This window comes from Calidris pugnax, unplaced genomic scaffold (genome assembly GCF_001431845.1).
Source record: "Calidris pugnax isolate Ruff unplaced genomic scaffold, ASM143184v1 scaffold409, whole genome shotgun sequence".
Classification (NCBI taxonomy): Eukaryota; Metazoa; Chordata; class Aves; order Charadriiformes; family Scolopacidae; genus Calidris; species Calidris pugnax.
The window spans coordinates 108,493-131,088 of record NW_015091161.1 but is presented as its reverse complement, the minus strand read 5'-3'; the positions used below and the strand labels follow the sequence as shown (position 1 = coordinate 131,088).

At 42.6% G+C, this 22,596-nt stretch overlaps 1 protein-coding gene across 1 annotated transcript in view; it reads left to right on the top strand.

The window, feature by feature from the left end:
* LOC106898212 (ubiquinol-cytochrome-c reductase complex assembly factor 1) overlaps window positions 1–21,845 on the top strand; it is a 71,760-nt gene extending 49,915 nt beyond the window's left edge. Inside the window, exons 8-10 of the mRNA XM_014959327.1 lie at window positions 16,159–16,236; window positions 17,700–17,813; window positions 20,544–21,845. Of these exons, the coding sequence (XP_014814813.1) occupies window positions 16,159–16,236; window positions 17,700–17,813; window positions 20,544–20,678 (327 nt within the window). The 3' untranslated portion in view covers window positions 20,679–21,845. The remainder of the gene's footprint in view (window positions 1–16,158; window positions 16,237–17,699; window positions 17,814–20,543) is intronic.
* The last annotated feature ends 751 nt before the right edge of the window (window positions 21,846–22,596 follow it).

The following is a 22,596-nucleotide window of genomic DNA, read 5'->3' as shown; positions in this document are numbered from 1 at the left end:
CATATTTAATATAGTTTCACTGCACAGAGGCCCATTGATTTTAATGAGACTCCTTGTTAGAGAACGTGAACTCTTGAGGTAAGAGCTGACTAGACCGAGCACTCAGGGTGTGTAAGAAACCATCGTGAGCTCTCCTGGACTGTAAACTGGGAAATCAGGGCTGTTCTCTCCCCCATAGTGTGTGTGAAGGCATAGGGCTTTCATCACCCTTTAGTGAGTTTTTTCTTTCATCTTTTAATTATTCCTAATCTTTCAGATGTTATTTTGTCAAGATGAATGAACTTTTTGGTCTCTTCTGGTAGCATTTATTGTATGTTAGATGAAAATAGTTTATGCGTTGATGTTTGAAGAGCTTAGCTGTTCCTCTGCTCCTTATCATTGCTTTATTTTCCTTCCTCAGTGCTAGCAATCCAAGCTTCATACCCCACTTGCTGAGCCCCTGCGTGGGCAGTTCCTGCCTCTTCCGTGCTTGCTCACTCTTCTGCACTTATTTTTCTCCCTGTTTCATGGATGGACTCTGATCAAACTCTTCCTCACACCTCCACTTTAGCAAGTGCAAGGAGTTTTCAGTGACACAGAAGCAAAGAGCAGCTACCCAGGTGTTACGTCCTACTTATGAATCTTGACGCATTTCTCCCTAATAGTTCTATTAAAATGAAGCTGAGGTAATGACAAAGGGCTTGTGAGCTGATTGAGGAACATGTGTAACAGCTATTTATTTTCAATAATTTAGTCCTGCAATCAGTATATAGTCTACCTCCAAAAAAAGGGAGTTGAATATATCATGACAAGAATAGTAAATGAAAAAATACGATGTTAATGTTCCTCTGTTGATGCATTCAAATTTCAGAATCTGAGTCTTTCTCAAAAGTAAGTGACATGAAAAGAAACTTTACTGGATACTTTTAGGGCACTAAGTTATCATCTGCATAGCTCCAAGGAGGTTAGGAAATTCCGTTCCCTGCTTTTTCTCTCATGCAGGGTATCAAAGGTGGGTATTTAACTCCAATTGGTACATTCCCATATTGGGGTGTAAGTGACAGAGCACCTGTATGAAATCACTGCTTGGATGCAATTAGTTTAACTCATTGACAGACAAAGCTGCAGTTCTTCGCCTCATTTCCCTACCTAGCACCAATTCCAGCTCGATGCAGAAAAAGGATACTCTAGTCCTGAATTGATACTGATGGTTTATTAAAATATGCCATCTACTCTTAAATATATAAGTTCATTGGAGCCGAAAGTGATAGAATGTAAGGCATTTTAACTACTAATTTACATCAGATCCAGCTCCAAATTGAGTTTGTATTATTTCAAAACCTGGTTGTTAAAATTGCTGAGATCTAAATCTCAGCTACAAAGTTTTGGGACCTGTTAGCCTGAGCTCCTTCAGCACTCCTGAATGTCGGCAAGAGTCAGAAACCAAAACTTGACACAGCTGTAAAAACACAGGGAGAGCCTGTGGCCTCAGCAAATTCTACTGGTGCAGGCAGATTTCAGATATAAATTTTACTCTGCTGTCCCTACTACTAATGAACTCAGTTTCTTTTGCTCGGTTTGCACCCAGGTGTGCCCTGTTCTGTGGCTAACCAGTGCTCTTTACTTCATTTTTCCACTAGTGACATTTCTATCAAACTTTAAAAACAAACAGAAAAATTGGCTTGATGCAATGGCTCCAAGTGTTAATAGTAACGTTAGGCTGGGTAAGAGACTTCCTTGGGCTCCTGCTTTGCCAGAGATCTCCACCTTGTGGCTTCAGTGAACAGATTTATACCCTGCAAAGGGGCAGCTGCCCCATCTCTTTGTGAGGGGAAGAGTCCTTTAGCAACCTGAATATTAACCTTACCGACCCAGGTACTGTGTTTTAGTGACTCTGTGTATATAGAAACAGTTTTTATAAGTTTAAGTGCATTTTAATACCCTTTGATGAAGTGGCAGAGTCAATCAGAAGGACTGGTAGGTGCCACAGTTCCCTGGAACAGGATTTCAGCTGAGAGTTGGACAAGAGACATGAGGTTTAAAAAAACACCAAACAAAACAAAAAACACAAAGAAAAAGAAACCCAAAAAACCAAACACCAAAAAAATCAAACACCCCTTCTGCGCCTCACTGCACTTCTGGGTGCAGATCACATCCTGACTTCAAAATACCCACCAGGCTTTATTCAAATACCTGTACATTGTTGTAGGCTCATTCTAACAGTGTTAGACTTGTGGTGACATTCTGCTTCTGAAATTAATCATATTTTTTTTTCAGTGCAAAATAACAATTAGTTTTATAAAACCGTACGTGTTCTAAAGGCTCAAAAGAGATATGCGTAGGAGGGGCTGGTAAGCCCGGTGTGCCAAACCTGGTTTAATTTATCCTAATCTCACTTTCCTGTTTTCCCACCAGGCCACTTAGACCCCTGCCCCCTTTTTCTCCAGGAACACATCTAGGTGTCTTTTGAGTTCGTTTATTGGCTCTGCTGTGCCTCGCACAATACAGGCTTTGTTACAGGTTGAGCTCGAGCTGCTCATATCCAGCCACCCCCGGTTTGCTCTGGGTTACAGTGCTGTGCATCTGAAGGAACGCCATCAGCATCAGTTCATGTCAGTGTAACAGAGCAGCACTCAGCTTGGTGAACTTGAACACCATCTTCTGTCTTGATACTTTCACAATTAGACGACTTGAGATGATTGAAAATGCCGCTTTGCCTTAGAGTAGCTACAAACCTTCCTAAACTTAATACAATTCAGTTTAAGTTATTCTTTCCATGGAGAACAAAAAGTCTGGCCCTTCTAAAGACTCTGAAGTCGCAGTGAGAGTGAGACAAGTAAGGTTCTAGAATGGCTTTAGGACAGGAGAGGACAAAATTAATAAAATTTTAAAATAGAACTTGATCTTTGTATGAATTGAACTATTGCAGTTGCTTCACTCCAGTGGGAAGCTGCTGTGCTTGAGTGCTCAAGGGGCACTTCTCAGGGCTGGCTCTGACATCTGATGCGAAACTGGGGAGTCAGTTTGGGATGCACGGAACAGAAACTGTGTTATCATGGGAGAAGTGGGGCAGAGGGGAGGTTTGGGCAGGGGGATGAGATGGAGGAACTGTAGGGAAGCAAATATTAGAGTGGTTTTGTTTGAGGAACTGGATTGCGGTAGGAGATAGAGGATAGTGTTGAGTACGGTTGAAAATGGCTTTTTAAAACCTGTAAAACTAAAGAGGAACAGTTTTAGTTTCAAATGCTCTATGTATATTTTGAAATGTACAGCTTTCCTAGGACATTTTAAGGAGAAGAACGTTATGAGTTTTTTAATGACTATGTAGAAAACATAATATATAAAATCTCACCAATTTCTAGTTGTCATTTTTAAATAAAAAACAAACAAACAAACAAACAAAAAACCCAAAAACCACCCCAGAAGACAAAACCCAAACCTGCCAAAGTAGTGAGATACAAAATTGCTGTGAGGCAGTTTTTGTGCTTTTCTGTTTAATAGGGTAGCAAGCATTGAATGCTATATTTTAAATGGACTTAGTGTTTTAAGAACACCACAAAAGAAATAGTTCCCCAACCCTTGATCCTTTCTCAAAGAGCTCAAAAGTTCACAACAAGTTTCCAGTATTTTGTAATTTCATAAATGAATAATAGTATCAGGTACTGTTCCAGGGTAAATTCGGTAAATTTGATTCTCAAAATTATAATAAATTAACTATGCAGGAAAATGCATGTATATGGAATATTGCCTTGAAAATATCTCAACTGTGATGAGGTCTGGAGCAAACAGTACACATGGTGATGCAAATTTAGCTTTACTGGGTTACAGAGTTTTGAACTAGGGGTCTCTTTCAGATGTTGTTTTTAATGTAGTTGTTCTAGCACCGGCGCCCATGGAGCTACCCCACCTGGTTGGCTGAAATACAGGCATGTTTGGGGCATGCCAGGGATACCTGATGGTGAAGTCAAGGTATAATATATGCTTGGGTTCCTTTCAACTTGGGTTCTTTTCTGTAGAGTCTGGCATAAAAAAATCAATTTAAATTTCCCAGCTGTGTTGGATCCTGTTACTGCGAGGTGGTGGCCGTGGTCTGTTGTGTGCCCCCTGCTGGTGCCTGCGAGAAGGTCACTGGAAGCTGCCTTCTAGCACCTTTCCTCGAAATAACCTTTCACGTTGTTCCCCCTCTTCTGCACCGCTGGGACTCGGATGCCCAAACCCGCTTTACCACCCAGTGCCTTCAGGTGTTAAGTGCTGCCCCGTTTTCCTCAAACTCTCCAGAACACGGTGTAGTTGCCAAAATTCAAATGTTGAGCAATGAAATTACCACTCACCACAACTGCATCATTTTTATGTTGACGGTGTAGAGAGGGGGGTGGAAAGGGGAAAACTATCCTTATGGCTCCTGCGGCCGTCTCCAGGCTCTGCAGGACAGGCAAGCAGGACTGCCACAGCTTTGTCTGCTGCTCATCATCCAGGCTGTGATTTGCCTGCAGTCAGCACAGGGTTAAGTAATATGTTGTTATGCTACGTATTTTGGACATTTCCATTATCACTTTCCTTTTCTTTTGGATTTCCCCCCAGAATTCCTCAATTCCTGGTCTGCTTGACCAAGCCTTTTGAGCCTTCTGGGAGCAAGGTAACTCCTGTTGCCGTTATAATTCGTTTTTAACAGCTCTAAGCTGCTGTGGTGAAAACACAAATGTGCTCTCAAGCTCCTTCGTAAATACAGAGAAATACCAAGACCAGCGTCTCTTCTAAATCAGAATAATCCAACGAGCCATTGAGGGGTTCTGTGTTGTTCTCAGTACATTTTAATTTTAATTATTGTTGCTTGTGCTTTTCACTGCTGGTAGAATGTCACTGGTATCTGCTGCTTCCTCTTCAGGAATTAATAACTTCCCTCTTCCTTATGTTTTTGGTGCCTGCCCTGTCTTGGATAGTACCATAGGCATTGCTGAGCGTGGATCTGATTCCCTTCTCAGGGTGTGCACCTGGTTTCACATTTCCTCTCAGTGTGGCATGTACTTTTCCCTTCCCAGTCTTATAGAGACACTAGTTTCTCTCTCTACCTTTTCTTACCTCTCTTGCTAATTCCCTTTGTTTCCCTGCAGGACTCCTTTCTGTACCTCAGACTGGCACCACCACCTCTCTCCCTTCCCTTGTGTTCCCTCGTGTTCAGCTGATCCTTTCACAACCATCAGTGCCCGTCGTCCCTCTCCCCATCCCTCACGTGCTGCTTCACTGCTCCAGTGCCCACTGGCTGCCTTTATCCCCTGTGTTCATCCAGCAGCCTTCTCTCTCAGAGCTCCACCATGGAAGCTCAGGATCTGTCCTCTTGTCTGCTGGCTTCAAACACACCCTTGCAAGTTGAAGCCTCTTCATAACTTTGCCTCTCTCAACTCCAGATTTTCCTTTTTCTTCTCCAATTCCTAAATCCCAGCTGCATGTTTGACGTTGTTGACGCCTTCCTCTGCTGGTGTCCCCGTGCTTCATCTTTTTCTCTCCTGACCTAGATATCACTCATATGATGCAAAGATCATCTCTCTAGCTTGTTGCTCACTGGGACATTACATCTCCTCACTCTCTTCACTAGTTTTTGGGGTTTTTTTATTTATTCAATATGCTGTAGTGTGTGCTGGGCAGTGGGTGGACAATCTGCCGGCGCTGGTGGTCTGGATGGGCTCCTCTGGCAACCAGCTCTGGGCTACCTGATTGTCAAAATCCCTCAAAGACCAGTCTTAAATTCTGGCACAGACACAATGTCTTCATGTCTACAGTGCGCACACTGCATTGCCCTGGAGCCTGCCAAAAATGGTTGTATTTTCCTGTTAGAGCTCAAGTTTATTATGTTTCTTCATTTTCTGATTCCTCTGGCCCATTTTATCCTTTTATAAAACCAGCAGCTCTATGAAGCCCTTACTTTTGACTGCTTTTGCTAAAAACTCCCACAGTAGAATAAATGATAATGATCAGGTAGTACAAATGTAATACATTTAATAATTCCAGTGCTCACTTTCATGCTTGCTTCCTTCTTTGATTTCTTTTACTACTTAGTGTAAGCAACGGCATATGGCACTTTTGTTCATGTCTAAGCAAACTGGTTATGGTTTGGGGATCTCAATAGATTCTTTCTATTCCCCTCTCTGTGTTGTGTTTGTGTTGTGTTTTCCTCTTCTGTTTCTAGGAATACACGGCTCTCACTGCATCTCTATTGATATTAACTACTTAATTAGCATTACACTTCTGTAAGAACTTGAATGTTGTGGTTTCCATGTTCAAAGGGCAGGAAATAATGCAAAAGGTTAAAAGATTTGACCAAAATACCAGCGAGTATCATCTTAGAGATCTTTATTTGTTGCTACCAAAACACACCTCCTGTTGGGTTTCAAGTTAGTCAGGTGGCCTTGGGGCCACAGGAGTGACTGCGCATAGAAAGGAGATTCAGCTCGTGGTAGGATATCGTGGGTGGAAAATAGGGTCAGCGCAGTCTTGGTATATGTGAAATGAGCAACACTGGTCTGAACTGGTTTTAAGATGGCCTGGGCATGGGCTCCGTAACTCCAAATACATTTGGTAGGCAGCAGAAGGCTGGCCTGTCCAGGACCAGTAGTTTTAGGGGGTGTCACCTGAACTGTCTAGCAATTTGTCTTGTTTGTGCTAAAAGTGCTAGCAATTCCCCCTCTTTGTAGATGCTATTCATTTTTTTTCAAAGTGAGGAAATGGTGGAGCCCCCATAGTTGATGCGAGTCCGTGGCTCAAGCCCCAGAGGACAGAGTGATGTACTGAGGAGCTTGAAAATTATGTGTCTCATCGAGAGCATCCTAAACTTGTCCTTTTGAGGTTCCTGTTTTATTATGTACTTGCAAGAGGGAAGATGGCCCATATGTAGGTTTAATCTCTGTTACTCAGGAAACAGTGTGTAAGGAAATTTTTGGTTTCTTAAAATCCTTGCTTACTCTCTTAGGATCTTTGGGAAGTTTATTTATTCAGAGCAGCGTCGAGTCTGAATGAAATACAGAAGTAAGATGGAAAACTCACAGTATCTTACCGTGCAGCTTTTTCATGGTTCGCTTTCCTCCTTTGCCTTTTACTTGAGGGCAGAACTAGGGTAGAGAAATAATTTTTGTTCGCTTCTGAAAGGTTACAGTAATAAAGAAACTCTTGTTAACATCAGAGTATATGGCAGGCAGGAGTTTTCACAGTCTGGCATTGTTTATTTTACCAGCAATTTGGAACCTTCTGCACTCTTAAAATATTGGCAAGAAAATATTTAACTGTTAACTATTCTGTGGCGTGCGTGTGTTTGAAGCCCTGGGGAGGAGGAGTGCTTGGGGAAATCGGGTTTTTCTCAGCTTATGATTGAAACCAGAAGGTGCAGAATATTGGTAGAAGGTGAAAGCAATGTGACTTCAAATTAGAATTGTACCTGAATGTGGAACTGAAGGGAGAATGTCAAATAGGTCACGTATGAACAGGGCTGTGCAAGGAAATAGCGGGAAGTCTGATGGAAAAAGCACAAACAAGCCAGTCTGCTGGGCACCACAAAAGGAATTTAAAGTGATATAGTAAGAGCCTCAATCAGTGGGTATGGGTTGTAGCAGTACTAGATGTTAGCATCCAGGTTTTGGCTTGTTAATTGCTTACTAATTGTGTGGACTCTAGCAATTGTCACTCCTTTTTGACACAAAATAAACTTCTTTTTTTGCAGAGAGTTTTTTAGGGGAGGAGACATGGCTTGCTTTTTTGGAGAGGAGATGGGTGACTTGCTGTTCCTGTCCAATAGAAACTTGTTCTGGTCCCAAATTCTTGGAGGAAGAATGTCTTTTTATTATTTCCCCCCCCTAGAGGAGGATGATCTGTTTGGTATGAGCAGGATCATTCTTGCTCTTGTTTCTACGTAAAAAGTAACCTCTTCCCATGGGGTTACTAAAGGCTATGGTAAAGGTAGCAATTTTTTTTTAATTGCACGAGCCTATTTTAGGTGAAATTCCTGCCAAGTCAGCAAGTGACCTGGTGGCTGTATCCAGGATGATCTCCTGAGCTGTGTCTGTCTGTCTTGCTGCAGGCCAGGGCAGGCAGGGACACACGGACAGAAGAGATACCACTTGGTATCTGCAGAGATACCAAAAAATGAACTAAACACACCTACTCAGAAGTCAGTTTTCTAATGGCAGATGAAGCTGCAGTGTACTATGGCTAGCAATGGCTGGAGATACTTGGGAAAAAGTATAAGAAACAGAACTGTGTATTGGTGTTTCTTCTGGTCTGTTCTCTTGGCGTTTGCCACCAGGAGGGTCGCACGGGAACCATCAGGTTCAGTCTCTGCTAACAGAATCTCTGGGAATGTGCTGTCCCTTTTTTACCCCTTTCACAGTTTTTGCTCTTTAATGTCCTGCAGCCATGATTTCTGCCACTTAATTGTGTTGCACGAGAAAGTACTTTTAATTTCTATTTGAAGTATTATTTGGTCATTTCATTGGTTTCTTTTCTACATCTTTTTTTTTGAGAAACAATGAATAGTAATTCCTTGTTTACCTGCCTGATACCACTCATGATTTTACCTCTCCATCACCTTCCTCCTCATTTTGTCCTGAATATAACTAGTGTTTCCTCATATGTCTGATCACCTTGGTCTTTTCTGTGTGTTTTCTATTTCTTTTAGATCTGTTCTGAGATGAAGAGGTAATAAATCAGTGCAGCATTTTATATGTGGGCACACTATGGATTTATGGCAGATACGGTTCCTCTTTTGTTCTGTGATGCTTTCATAGCAATTCCTACAATTTATTTGTCTTTTTCTTCACTATTGAATTAATGTCCTGAATTTTTTGAGATTTCTCCACAAGATCTCTTTTAGATCCATTTCTGGAATTGTAACTTCTGAACGTGTGCACATTGTTATAGAAATTTCATAATTTTTCTTAAACACCTACTACTAGTACCTTTATCAGTACTGAGTATTACTGGTTATAATTATCTGTGATTGTTATTTTCATTTATTATTGTATTTTCTCCTAATTTCTACTTACCTGATTCTGCTGAAGTACTTTTCAGAACGGATGCCACCTTTCATGCTCTGCAGCCCTATTAAATGTTGTCCAATACATTTGATTTAGTTTAGTAATTTATGATCCCGGTGATTTTGTTGCTCTTGACTTATTATCTTAAGCCTTTTTTTTATGGGCAGATTCCATCACAGGGCACACAATGGACTCTCAGAATCCTGAGTGCCAGGAGAAGGTGATGGAGCAACGTGTATTCACTGTCTCATCCAGTGAAGAAACTGGGCCACCAGTTGAAGCTGGCAGGGAGCCACCAGCTGTGGCTCTCCTCACAGGCAGGAGACCAGGGTTCTTCTTGCTGAAGCGCAGTGTGGATGCAGAGAGTTTGCTGGACAAGTTGCTTGACATAGAGGCCTTTTGAAGGTTACTATATAAACACTTACCAAGGGTTGAGAGTTGTCCTGAGCTGAAGTTGGGTGGGAGAAAACTTGGGGGAAGCGTACATCAGCTTGTAGTTGTCTTACTTTTGTCTGGCTGCTGTTGAAGGCAAGATCCTGTATTAGGTGGGAGTTGTCCTGAGCTGAAGTTGGGTGGGAGAACACTTGGAGGAAGCGTACATCAGCTTGTAGTTGTCTTTCTTTTCTCAGCGTCTGGCTGCTGTTGAAGGCAGGATCCTGTATTAGGTGGACCCTTGGTCTGACCCAGTAGAGTGTTTCTTGTGTGGGACTCTTCCTGAGGTTTATCTCCATAAAGAGATGGAGTTTTACAGGATCTCTGTAAGTGCTCGTGGTGAATATCTACCTTCATTTATTTCCCTTCACTACTGTCTTCTCCAAGTGCCTCCCCTAAACTTGGTCATGTAACTTCCTTTCAGTTTATCAGACTGAATTCTTGATTCTGGTGTGTTCAGAAACATGTTCATGATCAGTTTTAGGCTTTTAGCAAGAGGGTTTTTAAGAGGCATTACAGGAAAAGCCCTCTACAGCTGCTTGCCCTTCGAGAGAACCAGCACAACCAGCCAGAGCTCAGTGGTTTCACCTCTTCTTCCTCATCTTCCTCTTGAGAGGTTGTCAGTGAGCACTGCCAGCTGTCTCCTACTGAGACGGGGGAGTTCAGAGTAAAACCCCATGTATTGAATGCAGTTAAGATTGTACTGTGATCTGCTCTGCATCTGTACCTGTGACCGTGGCCAGGCTGCAAGACAAAAATGTACCTCCTTTCCCTGGCACTGGGCAGCTGAGGGCGACACCTGGTTTTGCTGAAATATGTAGATAATGTTGTATAACTTGCTTTTCTGTGTCTGCTTGAAATGAGCATGCTGTAAGGAGTGTTATTGATGACTGGGCAGTTGTTAGGAAAGGAACAGAGCAGGCAAAAGTCTTTCGCCATTAACATGTTCTTTTTGTGGATTGGAGATTTTGGCAGGAACTGGTTCTGATACAATCTGACATTGAGCTTCTGCCTGGGTTAATGCAATATTGAAGTAGGTTGTCACTGAACACTGAAGGCAGCTTTAAAGACTATTCTCCGAAGGTAATTATCTGAGGCGCATTACAAAATTACTTACTTTTAATTAGAATTAGAGAATTTATCAGAAAAAATATTTTGAAGTATATTGGGACTCACAGCTGTAGCTAATTACAAGCCAGTAAGCTCGTTTGCAGACAAAGTAACAGAGTGGTTAATAAAAGACTCAAAAAACGAAGATTGGAAAAATAATTTCTGCAATATCTTTGTCATTTCACAACTATGTGAAATTGCCTGAAGGAACTGGCCTTTTTGGCCCCTCACTACAGAGATAGATCTGGTTTATTAATTTAATCTTTTTGATCCTAGCTACAGTCTCAGTCATTTTCAAAATTACTGTCCTAGAAGTAATAGTTATGTTATTGGAGGAAATAAAAGGGCTGTGTGCAGGTTTTCCAATTTAATGGCATGTGTGTTTATTAAAAGGGCAGCAAACACTTTAAAAGCCCATATATAACTATATGTGGTTATATATTACTTATAACTAATATAACCTATATATTCTAAGTCATTCTTTCCAAATGCAACTTGAGAGAAGGTGCGTAAAAAAGCCTAGATGTTTGAGGAGAGACCTGTTTTTTTATCATGACGGATTTGTCCTGTATCTCCCTAGGGGAAGTTGTGCCAGTGTGGGATGCCCCAGCCATCAGGTGTCCCTGGGAGTGGGCTGATGGCCGCTCAGCGTGGCTGACACGAGTCCCCAGAGTGGGCTCACTCCTAACCACATGCGTGTGCTCACACCTGCATTAACTTGTTTTGCACAAGAGTTGAATTAATTTTTACTGTATGGGCATAAACCACTGCTTTGCTGTTATGGCTGTGAGCACTCCAGGAGCGTGCTGGTGATGTGGTGTATCAGCACACCCGCTGTAAACCTGCCCTTAAAGAGCCTGATCTGGGCTTGGGGAGATGATGGCGCTGACACATCGACTGGGTACAGGTACAGAAGCAAACACATTCGACAGGCGAGGCTTTTTTTTCTAGCAGGAATGGTATAACGAGAATAAGGGGGTAGAAACTTAAGCCAGAAAATTCAAATATGAAATGAGATACACATGTTCGACTGTGCGGGTGATATGCTTTAGCCAAACACAACTTACTGAGCTTAGTACAGAGGGAACCCAGGGAAATGTAATGGTCTGTGATATGCAGAGGGTCAGGTTCTATGATCTAATCATTTCTTCTGGCTGAAATATCTTCATAAAAAAATGTACTTCAACCATAACTTATGGCCTAAAGAGAGGAATTGCTGCATGAAACTCAATGACTAGCGCTTGTACAAGGTGCAGTTGGAAGTGTCCCTTCTGGCTTTATAGTTTATGGATGGATTAATGTGTTAAAGTAGCTTAAGGGTGCAACACATGCTGGTAAAAGCCGTAACAGAAAGAAACTCCAGTTAAAAGTGCTTTCAAATCATGTAGCCCATGGACACCGCAGCACCTTCCCCAGTCTGTGCACCCTGAGACTCCTCTGCAGCGTAACCCACAGTGGGGTGAGTCGGGGGGACTCACTACAAAAGAATGCTCTCCATCCAACAAAAGACGTTAATTTGGACTAACCCTATAACAGCTTTCACTTTAAAAGCTGTGCCCATACATAAGATGTCTTCATACATGTCCAGCATAGACAATAAAACACTGTGCTCTTACTTTCCTAGAAATTTTGTTAGAATACAAAACTTTCACTGAGATTAACCTGGTGTGGTAGGAGGTGTCCTTGCCCAGGGCAGGGGGTTGGAATGAGATGGTCTTTAAGGTCCCTTCCAACCCAAACCATTCTATGGTTCTATCATTTGATGTTGTGAATTGTCTGATAGAGCAGAAAGCCTTTCCGGGGGGCTGTTGAATGGTGCATCTTGAACTTGTTGAGGCTGAAGACGAGGTTTCTGCAATTAAATAACGCAAGTGCAGTAGTGGAATGCTGTAGTTTTCTTGCAGGCACAATGTGGGATCATGGAGTGTTTCAATGCAAAGTTGTGACATGGTAGGAAGGTGTGTTGGCTGAACAGTTCCTTTTTTAAAAGGTCTTGTCAATGTGAGAGATGTACCAGAAACGTATTCCATGTTTTGAACTAAGATAGTTCTGTCTGTCGCTTCAGGCGATAGGATATAAATTTATTCTGGTGACAGGTCTGCAATGGGTTGTTCCAAAGAAGGCAAAGGGGCTAAGTCCCTAGCAGAGCTCCAGATGTTACTGATTTTTTTTTCTCGTTATTAGCAATTACTCACTTGGAATTGTCTGGCAGTTTTTCTCCTCAGTAACAAACTGTGGAAGAGGCAGCAGAATCTTGACCAAGCAGGTCATGAAACTTGCCAGTGGTAAGAACATCTACAAGCTTAAAAAGAGGAAGTGTTTCCAACAACTGCTGATTGGGAAATACTCATTTTTCTTGTTTTATAAAGGTTTTTTTCCTACAGTGTTTGTACTTAACCAATGCTGATTGTATTCTTCAGAAACGGCAATATTCCTTTAAATGTAATTTTATTGCCTAAGATACTGCTCCATTCCCAAAGTCATATTTTATATTTTAAACTGTTTGTCTTTTAAGATGTATTTATTGCCTTGTTTGTTTAACTTGGTTATCTCCTTCATCAATCTATTTCTTGCAAACTTAAAGCTGCTGCTTTTTGTTTTCAGTATAGAAAGCTGCTTCCCTAGGGATGTATAGTCCAGGACTTGTCTCTGTAATGGGACTATTTGTTTTCTTTGCCCCTTGCAGTTGCCTGCTGTAACATTTGTAGTATGTGTTAAGTAATCCTTGAGGTAACATTTTTATTATGTCATAAAAAGTGCGTGGCAAATATATAATAACTCATGGAATTTGTTTGTTTAAAATGGAAGGATAATTTATTGAGTGTGTTACATGAGACCTGCTCCCCCTTATTAGAGCTGTAGAAGTGCAGCTTATTTAGAAGTACGTTCTATTGAGAAAAACCACGATCTCTGACATGCACAGAAAGTTTGAGCATGGTTGGGTAGAAATGACATCATAGTTTATGTACTCAATAAAAATTTAATTAAGTCATTACAGAAGTTGCAGTCATCATTTAACCCTCTGATTTCTTATGTTTAGTTCTTTTTTTAAACATTCAGTAATAACCAGTCTCCAAATCTTGATAGCCTATAAAATATCTGCATGAATTTTAATAGTTTATATTAATGGAAAAATATGAGTAACTGACATAAAAGGAATTTTCCTTGTGTTTTCACTCTATGCGTTTCTATAAAGATCAACAGATGAAAAAAGATAGTGGTTTAATGGAAGAATATTTAAACTGGAGATTTGCTGGCCTGGCAAAAACTTAATTCATATTGTGATAGAAAAGCTGTTGTATAATTAGAAGAAAAAAGAGTGGGTACTCTTAAGGATACTAAGAAGCGTTTAGGATGCATGGTTTGCAATGTCGTAAGTATTCAGATTTGAGGTAGATGAGTTTTCACAGCTTTCTGTCAGCCTTGCAATGAGCTGTACATCAGAGACAGCCCTGCTTGGTCACTGGAAGAGCTGGGGGCTTGCCCCCTGATCCTGGTTTTACTCTCTTTTTTGTAAATCCTGTCTCCAAGATGCAGTGTCTCCTCAGCGCTCTGCTGGTGTGCGGGGACGGAGAGAATTATCCCAGTCATTTATACTGGGGTTGTGTGTGTGATCTGGAGAGAAGAAATGCTTGGGATTTCAGATCTCTCATGATATCATGAGAGATCTGATGTTTTGGGTCACACCAACCTCATGGACGCTCCAGGCTGGGGGCAGAGTGGCTGGAGCTGCCTGGCAGAGAAGGACCTGGGGGTGTTGGTCAACTGTCGGCTGAACAGGAGCCAGCAGTGTGCCCAGGTGGCCAAGAAGGCCACCAGAATCCTAGCCCGTGTCAGGAACAGTGTGGCCAGCAGGACTGGGGCAGTGACCATCCCCCTGTACTGGGCACTGGTGAGGCCCCCCCTCGAGGGCTGGGTCCAGTTTTGGGCCCCTCACCACAAAAAAGACATTGAGGTGCTGGAGCGGGTCCAGAGAAGGGCAACGGAGCTGGTGAGGGGTCTGGAGAAGACGTCTTGTGAGGAGAAGCTGAAGGAGCTGGGGGTGTTCAGCCTGGAGAAAAGGAGGCTGAGGGGAGACCTTCTCCCTCTCTCCAACTCCCTGAAAGGAGGGTGTAGCCAGGGAGGGTCGGTCTCTTCTCCCAGGGAACAGGTGATGGGACAAGAGGGAACAGCCTCAAGTTGCACCAGGGGAGGTTCAGATTGGAGATTAGGAACAATTTTTACATGGAAAGGGTTATGAAGCCTTGGAATGGGCTGCCCAGGGAAGGGGTTCAGGCACTATCCCTGGAGGGATTTAAAAGACAGGCTGACATAGTGCTTGGAGACATGGTTTAGTGATGGTTTTTATCAGAGTTAGGTTGATGGTTGGTCTCGATGATCTGAAAGGTCCCTTCCCACCTGGACAATTCTATGATTCTGAGAGTCAATCCAAAGCAGCAGCTTCCCCAGTTGGAGCGGAGCTTAGCTCTTGGGAGAAGAACCATTTATTAAATCATTTTGTTGATAGAAGTAAAAAGTACAGGCCAAAGGAATGGGCAGTTTTATGAGGGAGGAACTCACGAGATGTTTCAGCCATCGCTCTGGCATCTCTTCTGGTTCCCTCTCAGCCTCACCTGGGTCAGTTATGGAAGCCAAAGGGTGGCTTAGGCCAAACCAGCAAATATTTAAGCAACTGTTAAATTTAGTTAAGAGTCAGTGCATCGCTCGGACTGAGCCACTCTTACTGCAGTGGGGGAAGTAGCTGGGTCATCACAAACTCAGAAAGAAATCTAGTCATAGTCAAAAACTTGTAAAGTCTGAGCTTCTAGTGAGATGCTGTAGAGACAGGATTGATGTGATTCCTGCGTGAGAGTCAGCAGTGACAAGAACAGAAGGAGCAGTGGGAGCCATGGTGCCTCTGTCTCCAGTGTTACAGTGCTTTAGCAGCACGTGTCCCCCCGGAGTCCATGCTTCAGAAAAATTGTTGAAAAACCTCCGAGTTTCTGAAAGACCTGTGTGAATGAATCCAGGGCTGGAAAACCTGCTTAATAATTGAAATACAGAGTCGCCTTCGTTACCCTGGCCTCTGCTGCCACTGACAGGACAGCCATGCTGTCCCTCTTTTCCCCAGCTGCGTGGTTTCTCTGCTCGTGTGGCTGTACGTCAGCACTGGGGATTTTTCTGCCATCCGTGTATTCTGAGTAACCCTGACTTTGGTTTCTTCACAGAATTAAGGAGCTGTATTGCATCTTCTTTATCGTTCTGAAATGTTTGACTGCCCCCACATCGTTACTTCCCTCTTTTCCCCAGCTGCGTGGTTTCTCTGCCTGTGTAACTGTACGTCAGCACTGAGGATTTTTCTGCCATCCGTGTATTCTGAGTAACCCTGACTTTGGTTTCTTCACAGAATTAAGGAGCTGTATTGCATCTTCTTTATCGTTCTGAAATGTTTGACTGCCCCCACATCGTTACTTCCAGCCAGACCCTCCCCTCTGTGGGCCAGGGCTCCAGCCAGACCCTCCCCTCTGTGGGCCAGGCCGCTGCTGCTGCTTCGCCTGCTCGCACTGAAACTGCTGGTGCTTTCTTACTGCCACCTCTTTTAGAGCCTGCACTGATGGTTTTCTGCTTTATTTTTCAGATTAATTCCGTTGCTCTAAAGGAAGATTTGAGAAGTATGGTAGAAAATTTCTATGCAGCTCTATTTGGATACGATGAGGTAAGAGGGATGTTTTCAGAGAATGTGCAAGAATAAACAGACCATGTAATTCATAAACACAGAATACTTCAAATGGGTAAAATATTTGCAGTACATGTCTTTGGAGAAATTTTATGTTCTGGAAGCAGACGTCTTAGTTATTGCAATCATCTTATGCCTTGAATTAAAGTGCTTTTAAGAAAAAAGAAAGCATGGAACATATTGAGTTAAACCATGGGACAAGGAAGGAGGGACGTTCTTTGTACTGCTTCACCTTCACCGACCATCAATAAATCATTTCCTCCCTCTGAATCCCATTGAACTCAGCTGTAGTTTGAAATCAGGGTATTTATGGGGAGTCTATGTGAGAGGGTGTTTATGGGAAGTGTCTAATATTATGGGGAGGCAGAAGCACCACTGTGCATAAGCCTCTGCAGGAATTTCAAGAAGAAAATACAATTACATCATCTCTTTTTAGTAATTATTTTTTTGCTCTAGTGGGTGGTGTTGTTCAGATGCTCTTCTTAATCACCTGGTGATACTATTTTTCGCATGGTGATTTGCGTTATTAATATCTTGTAAATGTAAACCTCTTAGAGTTGTGGATGGTGTTATGTGTGCAAGTCTTTAATCTAGTTTTAAGCACAGCCAGGATGTGTCTGCCTGGGACTGGATTTTTTTTTTTCTTTCCTCTTTTTGGAAACAACATGTCTAGTTAAATTAAAGACAAATGTTGACCTTTTTTATTTTTAACTGAATATTTTAAAGTCCTCTCTTGCTGTTGGCAAACGTGTCAGCAGAAGGCAGGAGTTATGTGGTGATAACACCGCATAATCTAAAAAGACAATACAAGTGGAAGAGAACTTAGATAAAAAGTGTTCATGGATGTGATTCTGGTATAAGCCAAATTTAATATTAGATTTAACTGGAAAAATCTAGATAATTCTTGATGATGAAGAGTCCACTCTTTCTCATTTAGAATGAAAAAATAGAAAAGCAAAGCAAAATAGCAAAGTCCTGACTACATTTCTGCAGCATTGTATTAAATATCCTTTCATTTTTCTTTTCCACGTGCCATGGGCTTCACACAATTCTGTGTTGTCTTCTCTGTAAGGCTAAAATTTTTATGGTAAAGATTTCATAACATAGAAATGCAGTTATTGGCTCCTACATTAGGAATACCCTGACCTGATTTTTTTTTCTGAATTAACTTGCCAGAATATTTGTTAGAGGCTGCTCTGTAAATTGATTAAAGGCCAGGGTTGTTTTTCCATTCTGGGAAAGAGTGATGTTGATGCCTTTTCATATGTACCATCCGTGGCAACTGTGGGCTTAGAGTGATGTTGATGCCTTTTCATATGTACCGTCCGTGGCAACTGTGGGCTTTGAGCCAGCCCATATTGCTGCCTGCAGAGTAACCTGCTTGTCCCCTGTTCAGACCCTCTTCACGTGCAGTTTTTAATCCCCCTCTGCTCTTCCTTTAGGGAATCTTGTCTGATGATCATGTTCTGGCAGCAGCTCTTTGGAGAAACCTTTTCAACAGGAACTGTGAGGACCCTCGGCACCTGGAGCTACTCGTGGAGTATGTGCGCAAACAGGTACAGTGCAGCTCACAGGGGGACTCCTTCCTTCTCCTGTTTAGAATATTAAATATTTATTTTTATTGCTTGCATACTGTATAGCTCAGTTCCCTCAGTTCTCCTCATAAATATAACTGATTTTAATATTCAGTGATAAAAACTGGCTGATATTCATTGCAGTTTGATGAAAAATGACTGCAGAGAAATTAATGGAATATTGAAAGCAATTCTGCTCAGCTTTTCTGGACCTGTGCTATGGAGGGGAGTGACAAAATGTGTCAGAAATGGGCTGCAGCTTGTTGTAGAATTATACTTGGTGTTGTGGAGTTGGGATCCTCTTCATATGAAATAACACACAGAGGCTGAAAGTCTCCTGATGATCTTTGAGGGAAAGAAGTAAAAGATTTTGTTTTCCAGAATTATTTCTGTTTCTTTCAGTAATTACCCAGAGGAAATAATATCAAGTAGTGTTTGTCCTCCCAACCTTTAGGAGGTTTGTGAACCAGGTTTCCGGGAACTGTTGGTAGGATGTAGTCCAGGTGGGGACCAAAGGCAGAAAAGGAGTAAGAGAGGTCCTGGAGGAGGAGTGTAGCCTATTGGACAGGGAATTGCAGACCAGAACCTCCACAACAGCATTCTCTAATGGTTCCAGTGCTATGTTCAGGACCAGAGAGAGATTTGGAGAGGAGTATTTCAGTGTGTGTCTGAGAAAATGGTGTGGGAAGGAAAGGGCTGACCTTCGTAAGGGACCGAGGGTGCTTTTGCAATGCTGGAGTGCTTCTCAGGAGGGACAGACTCGAGTTAATGCTTAACATCAGTGAGGCTGCAGGAAAGTTTAAAACTGGAGATTGACAGGGAGGAAGCACATATAAAAAGTATGTGATTTGGAACAATTTACTGCCAAGTGGGGAATTTGTTGTATATTCAAGCAAAGGACAGGACAGAAGTCATCAGATAGGAAGCAGTGGTCACACCGATGAATGTGGCGTGACAGGGAAGGATTGGCACAGCTCTGCCAGGGCAGGTCACTCCTGTAGAAAGCTCTGAGGTTTTGCACTTGGAAAACAGTCCCAGCTTTACATATGTATTGATGAGCTTTAAACTTAATTCTGTTACCACAGAGGGAGTGAGTCCTTGAGATTATAATTGTATTATCAAAATGTCAGTTTAGCACTCTGTAGTGTTTAAAAAAAAAGTAGAACAAACGCTCAGAACTATTAAGGAAGGAGCAGAGAATGAAATAGTGTTGTCGTGCCGCTTTGGAAATCCACGGTACCCTTGTGACCTTGAATAACGTGAATGGTTTGGGTTCTGACCTTCAAGAAAGATAAAAACTGAACTGAAGAAGGCTCAGAGAAAAGCAGTAAGGGTGACATGAAAGAGCTCCTTTGTTAGCAGTGAGTAGGATTCCCTGCCTGAAAAACAGCTGAGAGAGACTATGAGACAGTTCTGGGAAATCTTGAAGGCGTGTGAGAGGTGAGCAAGGGAAGGCTGTTCCCTGGTGGGAAAACATGAGGACATAAGGTTGCCACAGGCTGTTTGGGATGCTACAATTGCACACCTGGGTCCCGAAGCCACTGACGAGGTTTATGGAAGAGAAGTCCATCCAGGGCTATTAAATCCACAACCACCACTTCAGGCTCCAAATCCCTGAACTAGCAAATTTTGAGGGAGAGGGAAAGTAAACAAGGAAAATAACACTATATGCATGCATTGTACTTAACTCCTCCTGGGAGATCTCCTGGTGATGACTGGCAGAAACAGCATCCTGTGCTTGGGTGGCTCTTTGGTCTGACCCTCTGTGGCCATCGGTGAATTCTTTCCACTGTTGAGAAACTCCTTGTCAAATTAACTTTTATTCCCAGTGAACATTGTGTACGAGGTCTTTCCCACAATTTCTTGCTGATCCTGTCTTTAACAGTGGCTATTAGTGGATGCCAGAGGAGAATATAGTAACAGGGCAAGCATGTGTACTATTTCCCTGGTCAACTCTCCTGGCAATCTTTGCTCACAGACTTCCTGAGTCAGAGGTGGTGGTTTTTGTCTTTTACTGACCCTTGATGGACCTTTTCCTTCTTTCCTTCCTCTTCCCCAATTTCATTTGATCCCAAATATTTCTTGTATTGCGAGAATGAGGGTTCATTCCATGTTCATCTCCTCCAGCTCATGTGCTTTTATATCACCAATCTCAGATGCTCCCAGCTGGTCAGGCTTTTTTTCTATAGTGAAAAGCCTTGGTCTATGTGAAACCACTTCTATGAGGGCCCTTGGTGTGGATGATGGTACTACAGTGTGTCATCTGAGTTAGCTGCCAGGAAGATAAAGTGACTCACGTTAGCTTTGCGTGGCTCTTCTTTGTCCTGTTGCCAAACTTTCAGAGGAAGCATTAGCTCAGGTGGTAGTAGAAGAACTTACGCAGGTAACTCCAGTGGATTTGCAGATCCTTATCTCCCAGCCTTCCCATGACGCTTAAGGAGCCTTCAATTATCTTTTTAGGTCTACCTCACACAAATGGCAAAGTATGCTAAAATCTCCCTGTTCTGCTTGCTTTCTGGCTTGTGGAGCTCTTGAAGAGCTTGACTGGGCAATGGGCCCCCTTGCACTAGCTTTTGAGGAGCTTGAATGGGCGATGAGACCCCTTACACTAGCTTTTGAGGAACCCAAACGGGCGATGGGACACCTTGCACTAGCTCTTGAGGAGCTTGAACATGCGATGGGACCCCTTGTGCTAACATCCTGTCCTTGCAGGTGCAGCACCTGGACGCGCTGAGCGGGGAGGACCTGCTGCTGACGGGCGAGGTGACCTGGAGGCCACTGGTGGAGAACGATGCCCGCAGCATCCTCAAGCCCCGCTCCCCCGTGTACAACGACGAAGGACTCTGAGGGGGCTGGCGCCTGACATCTCCATCAGTTTGTCAGATCAGCCTGGGGAGCGTGCCTGGAACTGAACTGGGCTGAGGCTGTGGGGTCAGGAAGGAAAAATCTGCTGTTGGAAAGAAAATATTTAATTAGATGTCCTGTCCGTGGTGACTCAGTAGCAAATTGGACAGCCATACTCTTCTGAATATTCACCCGCAAATAAACGCTAGTTGGTTTGAGAACCTCTGTTCTTTTCATGGCACTGAGCGGTCCTTGCTGACAAACTGAAAGACCTGCCTTCTGTCTTTAGGAAACCAGAGATTTTACCGTGACTTAAAGTCATCTTGAGGAGACATCTCTGTCCTTTGCCTTGTTTGGAGCTGCTGTGTAGAGACCCAGCGGTGTTCCTCTGCTCGCTGAAGGGTTGTGAATGCAAATCTGAGCTTCGCGTATTCAATGTATTAATGTATTTTAAAAGCCTGTTATCAAGATGGAACGGTCCATTTTTGCTTTAGTGGAGTTAAGAATTGCTTTAACAGAAGGGTTTTCTGTGAAAATCCTTTTTAGGAACTCTGCTCTGTTGCACAGGGATAGGAGGATGCAAAGAGTAATGCATAGTCCCCACTGAGCCCTATGGCTCTAGCCATTTTCATGAGAATAAAGTCTAAAAGGTGGCTGGGCTGTCACTAAAAGCTACCTGAGAGCACTGGGTATTATTTTGGTCTGCCTTGCTGATATTTCCATATTCTTTTTAGGGTTGTGCTGTAAGAATTTCTTTATGACTAGAACATCCCTGTTTTCTGCCCGTGGCTCTCGGTGGGACAGGACCATGCTGTCCTGTGTCCCCCAGAGCACTCCAGGGCTTTTTAACCAGACCTGTCAGCTGGCAGCTGCCTAGGGCCGGGCAGAGGGTGACACCAGGGCAGTAATTAGGGGAGCAGGAGCTCCGCTGATGAGGTCAGCAGAGGCCCAGGTGCCCTGTGTGGGTGGATGGTTCACCAGGCTGTTTCCAGGTCAGTAACAAAAGCAGTTTTCATTTCTCTCCTGTCTAAAATCCTAGTCCATAATAAATGTCAGTCTGGGTAACATTGTGTGTGTTTTCTGTGCCACGTGTGCTTTTGATAAGAATGAGCCCTGTAATATCAGGATTTATTCCTAATAAAACCATTAAACAAAAGTCAAAGGTGATAATCCTTAATTTGTGAAATTAATCCTTAATTTGTGACTCCTTAATCTGGCGAAAGTGTGACTGTGCCTGGCTGTGACCGTTCTTCCATCTGAAGTTGCTTTCTTCTTATTGTGTATTTTTTGGGGGAGTATTTGACATCCCTTCCCCGTGTGAAGAGCAGTGCGATGCAGACTATCGATTCCCAAACACTGCCTTCCATATATATATTTTTTTTTAAATCTACACTTAGGGAGCCTTCTGTGGATAAAAAAGGCATTTTGTTATTTTTTTTCCGAGGCGAACTTCCTCAGTTTAACTTGTTATAAAATGAGTCATGTAAAGAAACCCTCTATGTGTGAGGTGTATCCCTTCTCTGTGAAAACATTACAGACCAAACAACTTGCTTGCAGTTTATTTAAGATGCTTTTGTTGAAAGCTGAGCTAAGCAGAGAAACCTCTTATGTGTGAAGTATTATACAGTGTGTGTGAGATAATAACACCTTGTAATTCATTACAGCTGGGTTGTATTTACATAAAAGAAGACTGAGCTGTGTAGGAATTTGCTGATTAATTTATTTTTAATGAGAGTGAAGTATACCAAGTACCAAAATAAACTTTACTTTGTGTATCTTACTGCTCCTGAAATAGGTGGAAAAATTAATGGTAGATATTTTGGCTCAAAGCTACCTACATTAATTCATATACAAAACAGTCATTTAAACTTTAACCCCTTTCCTGCTCTGTAATTTAAACCCGGGCTGGTGTTATCCATGC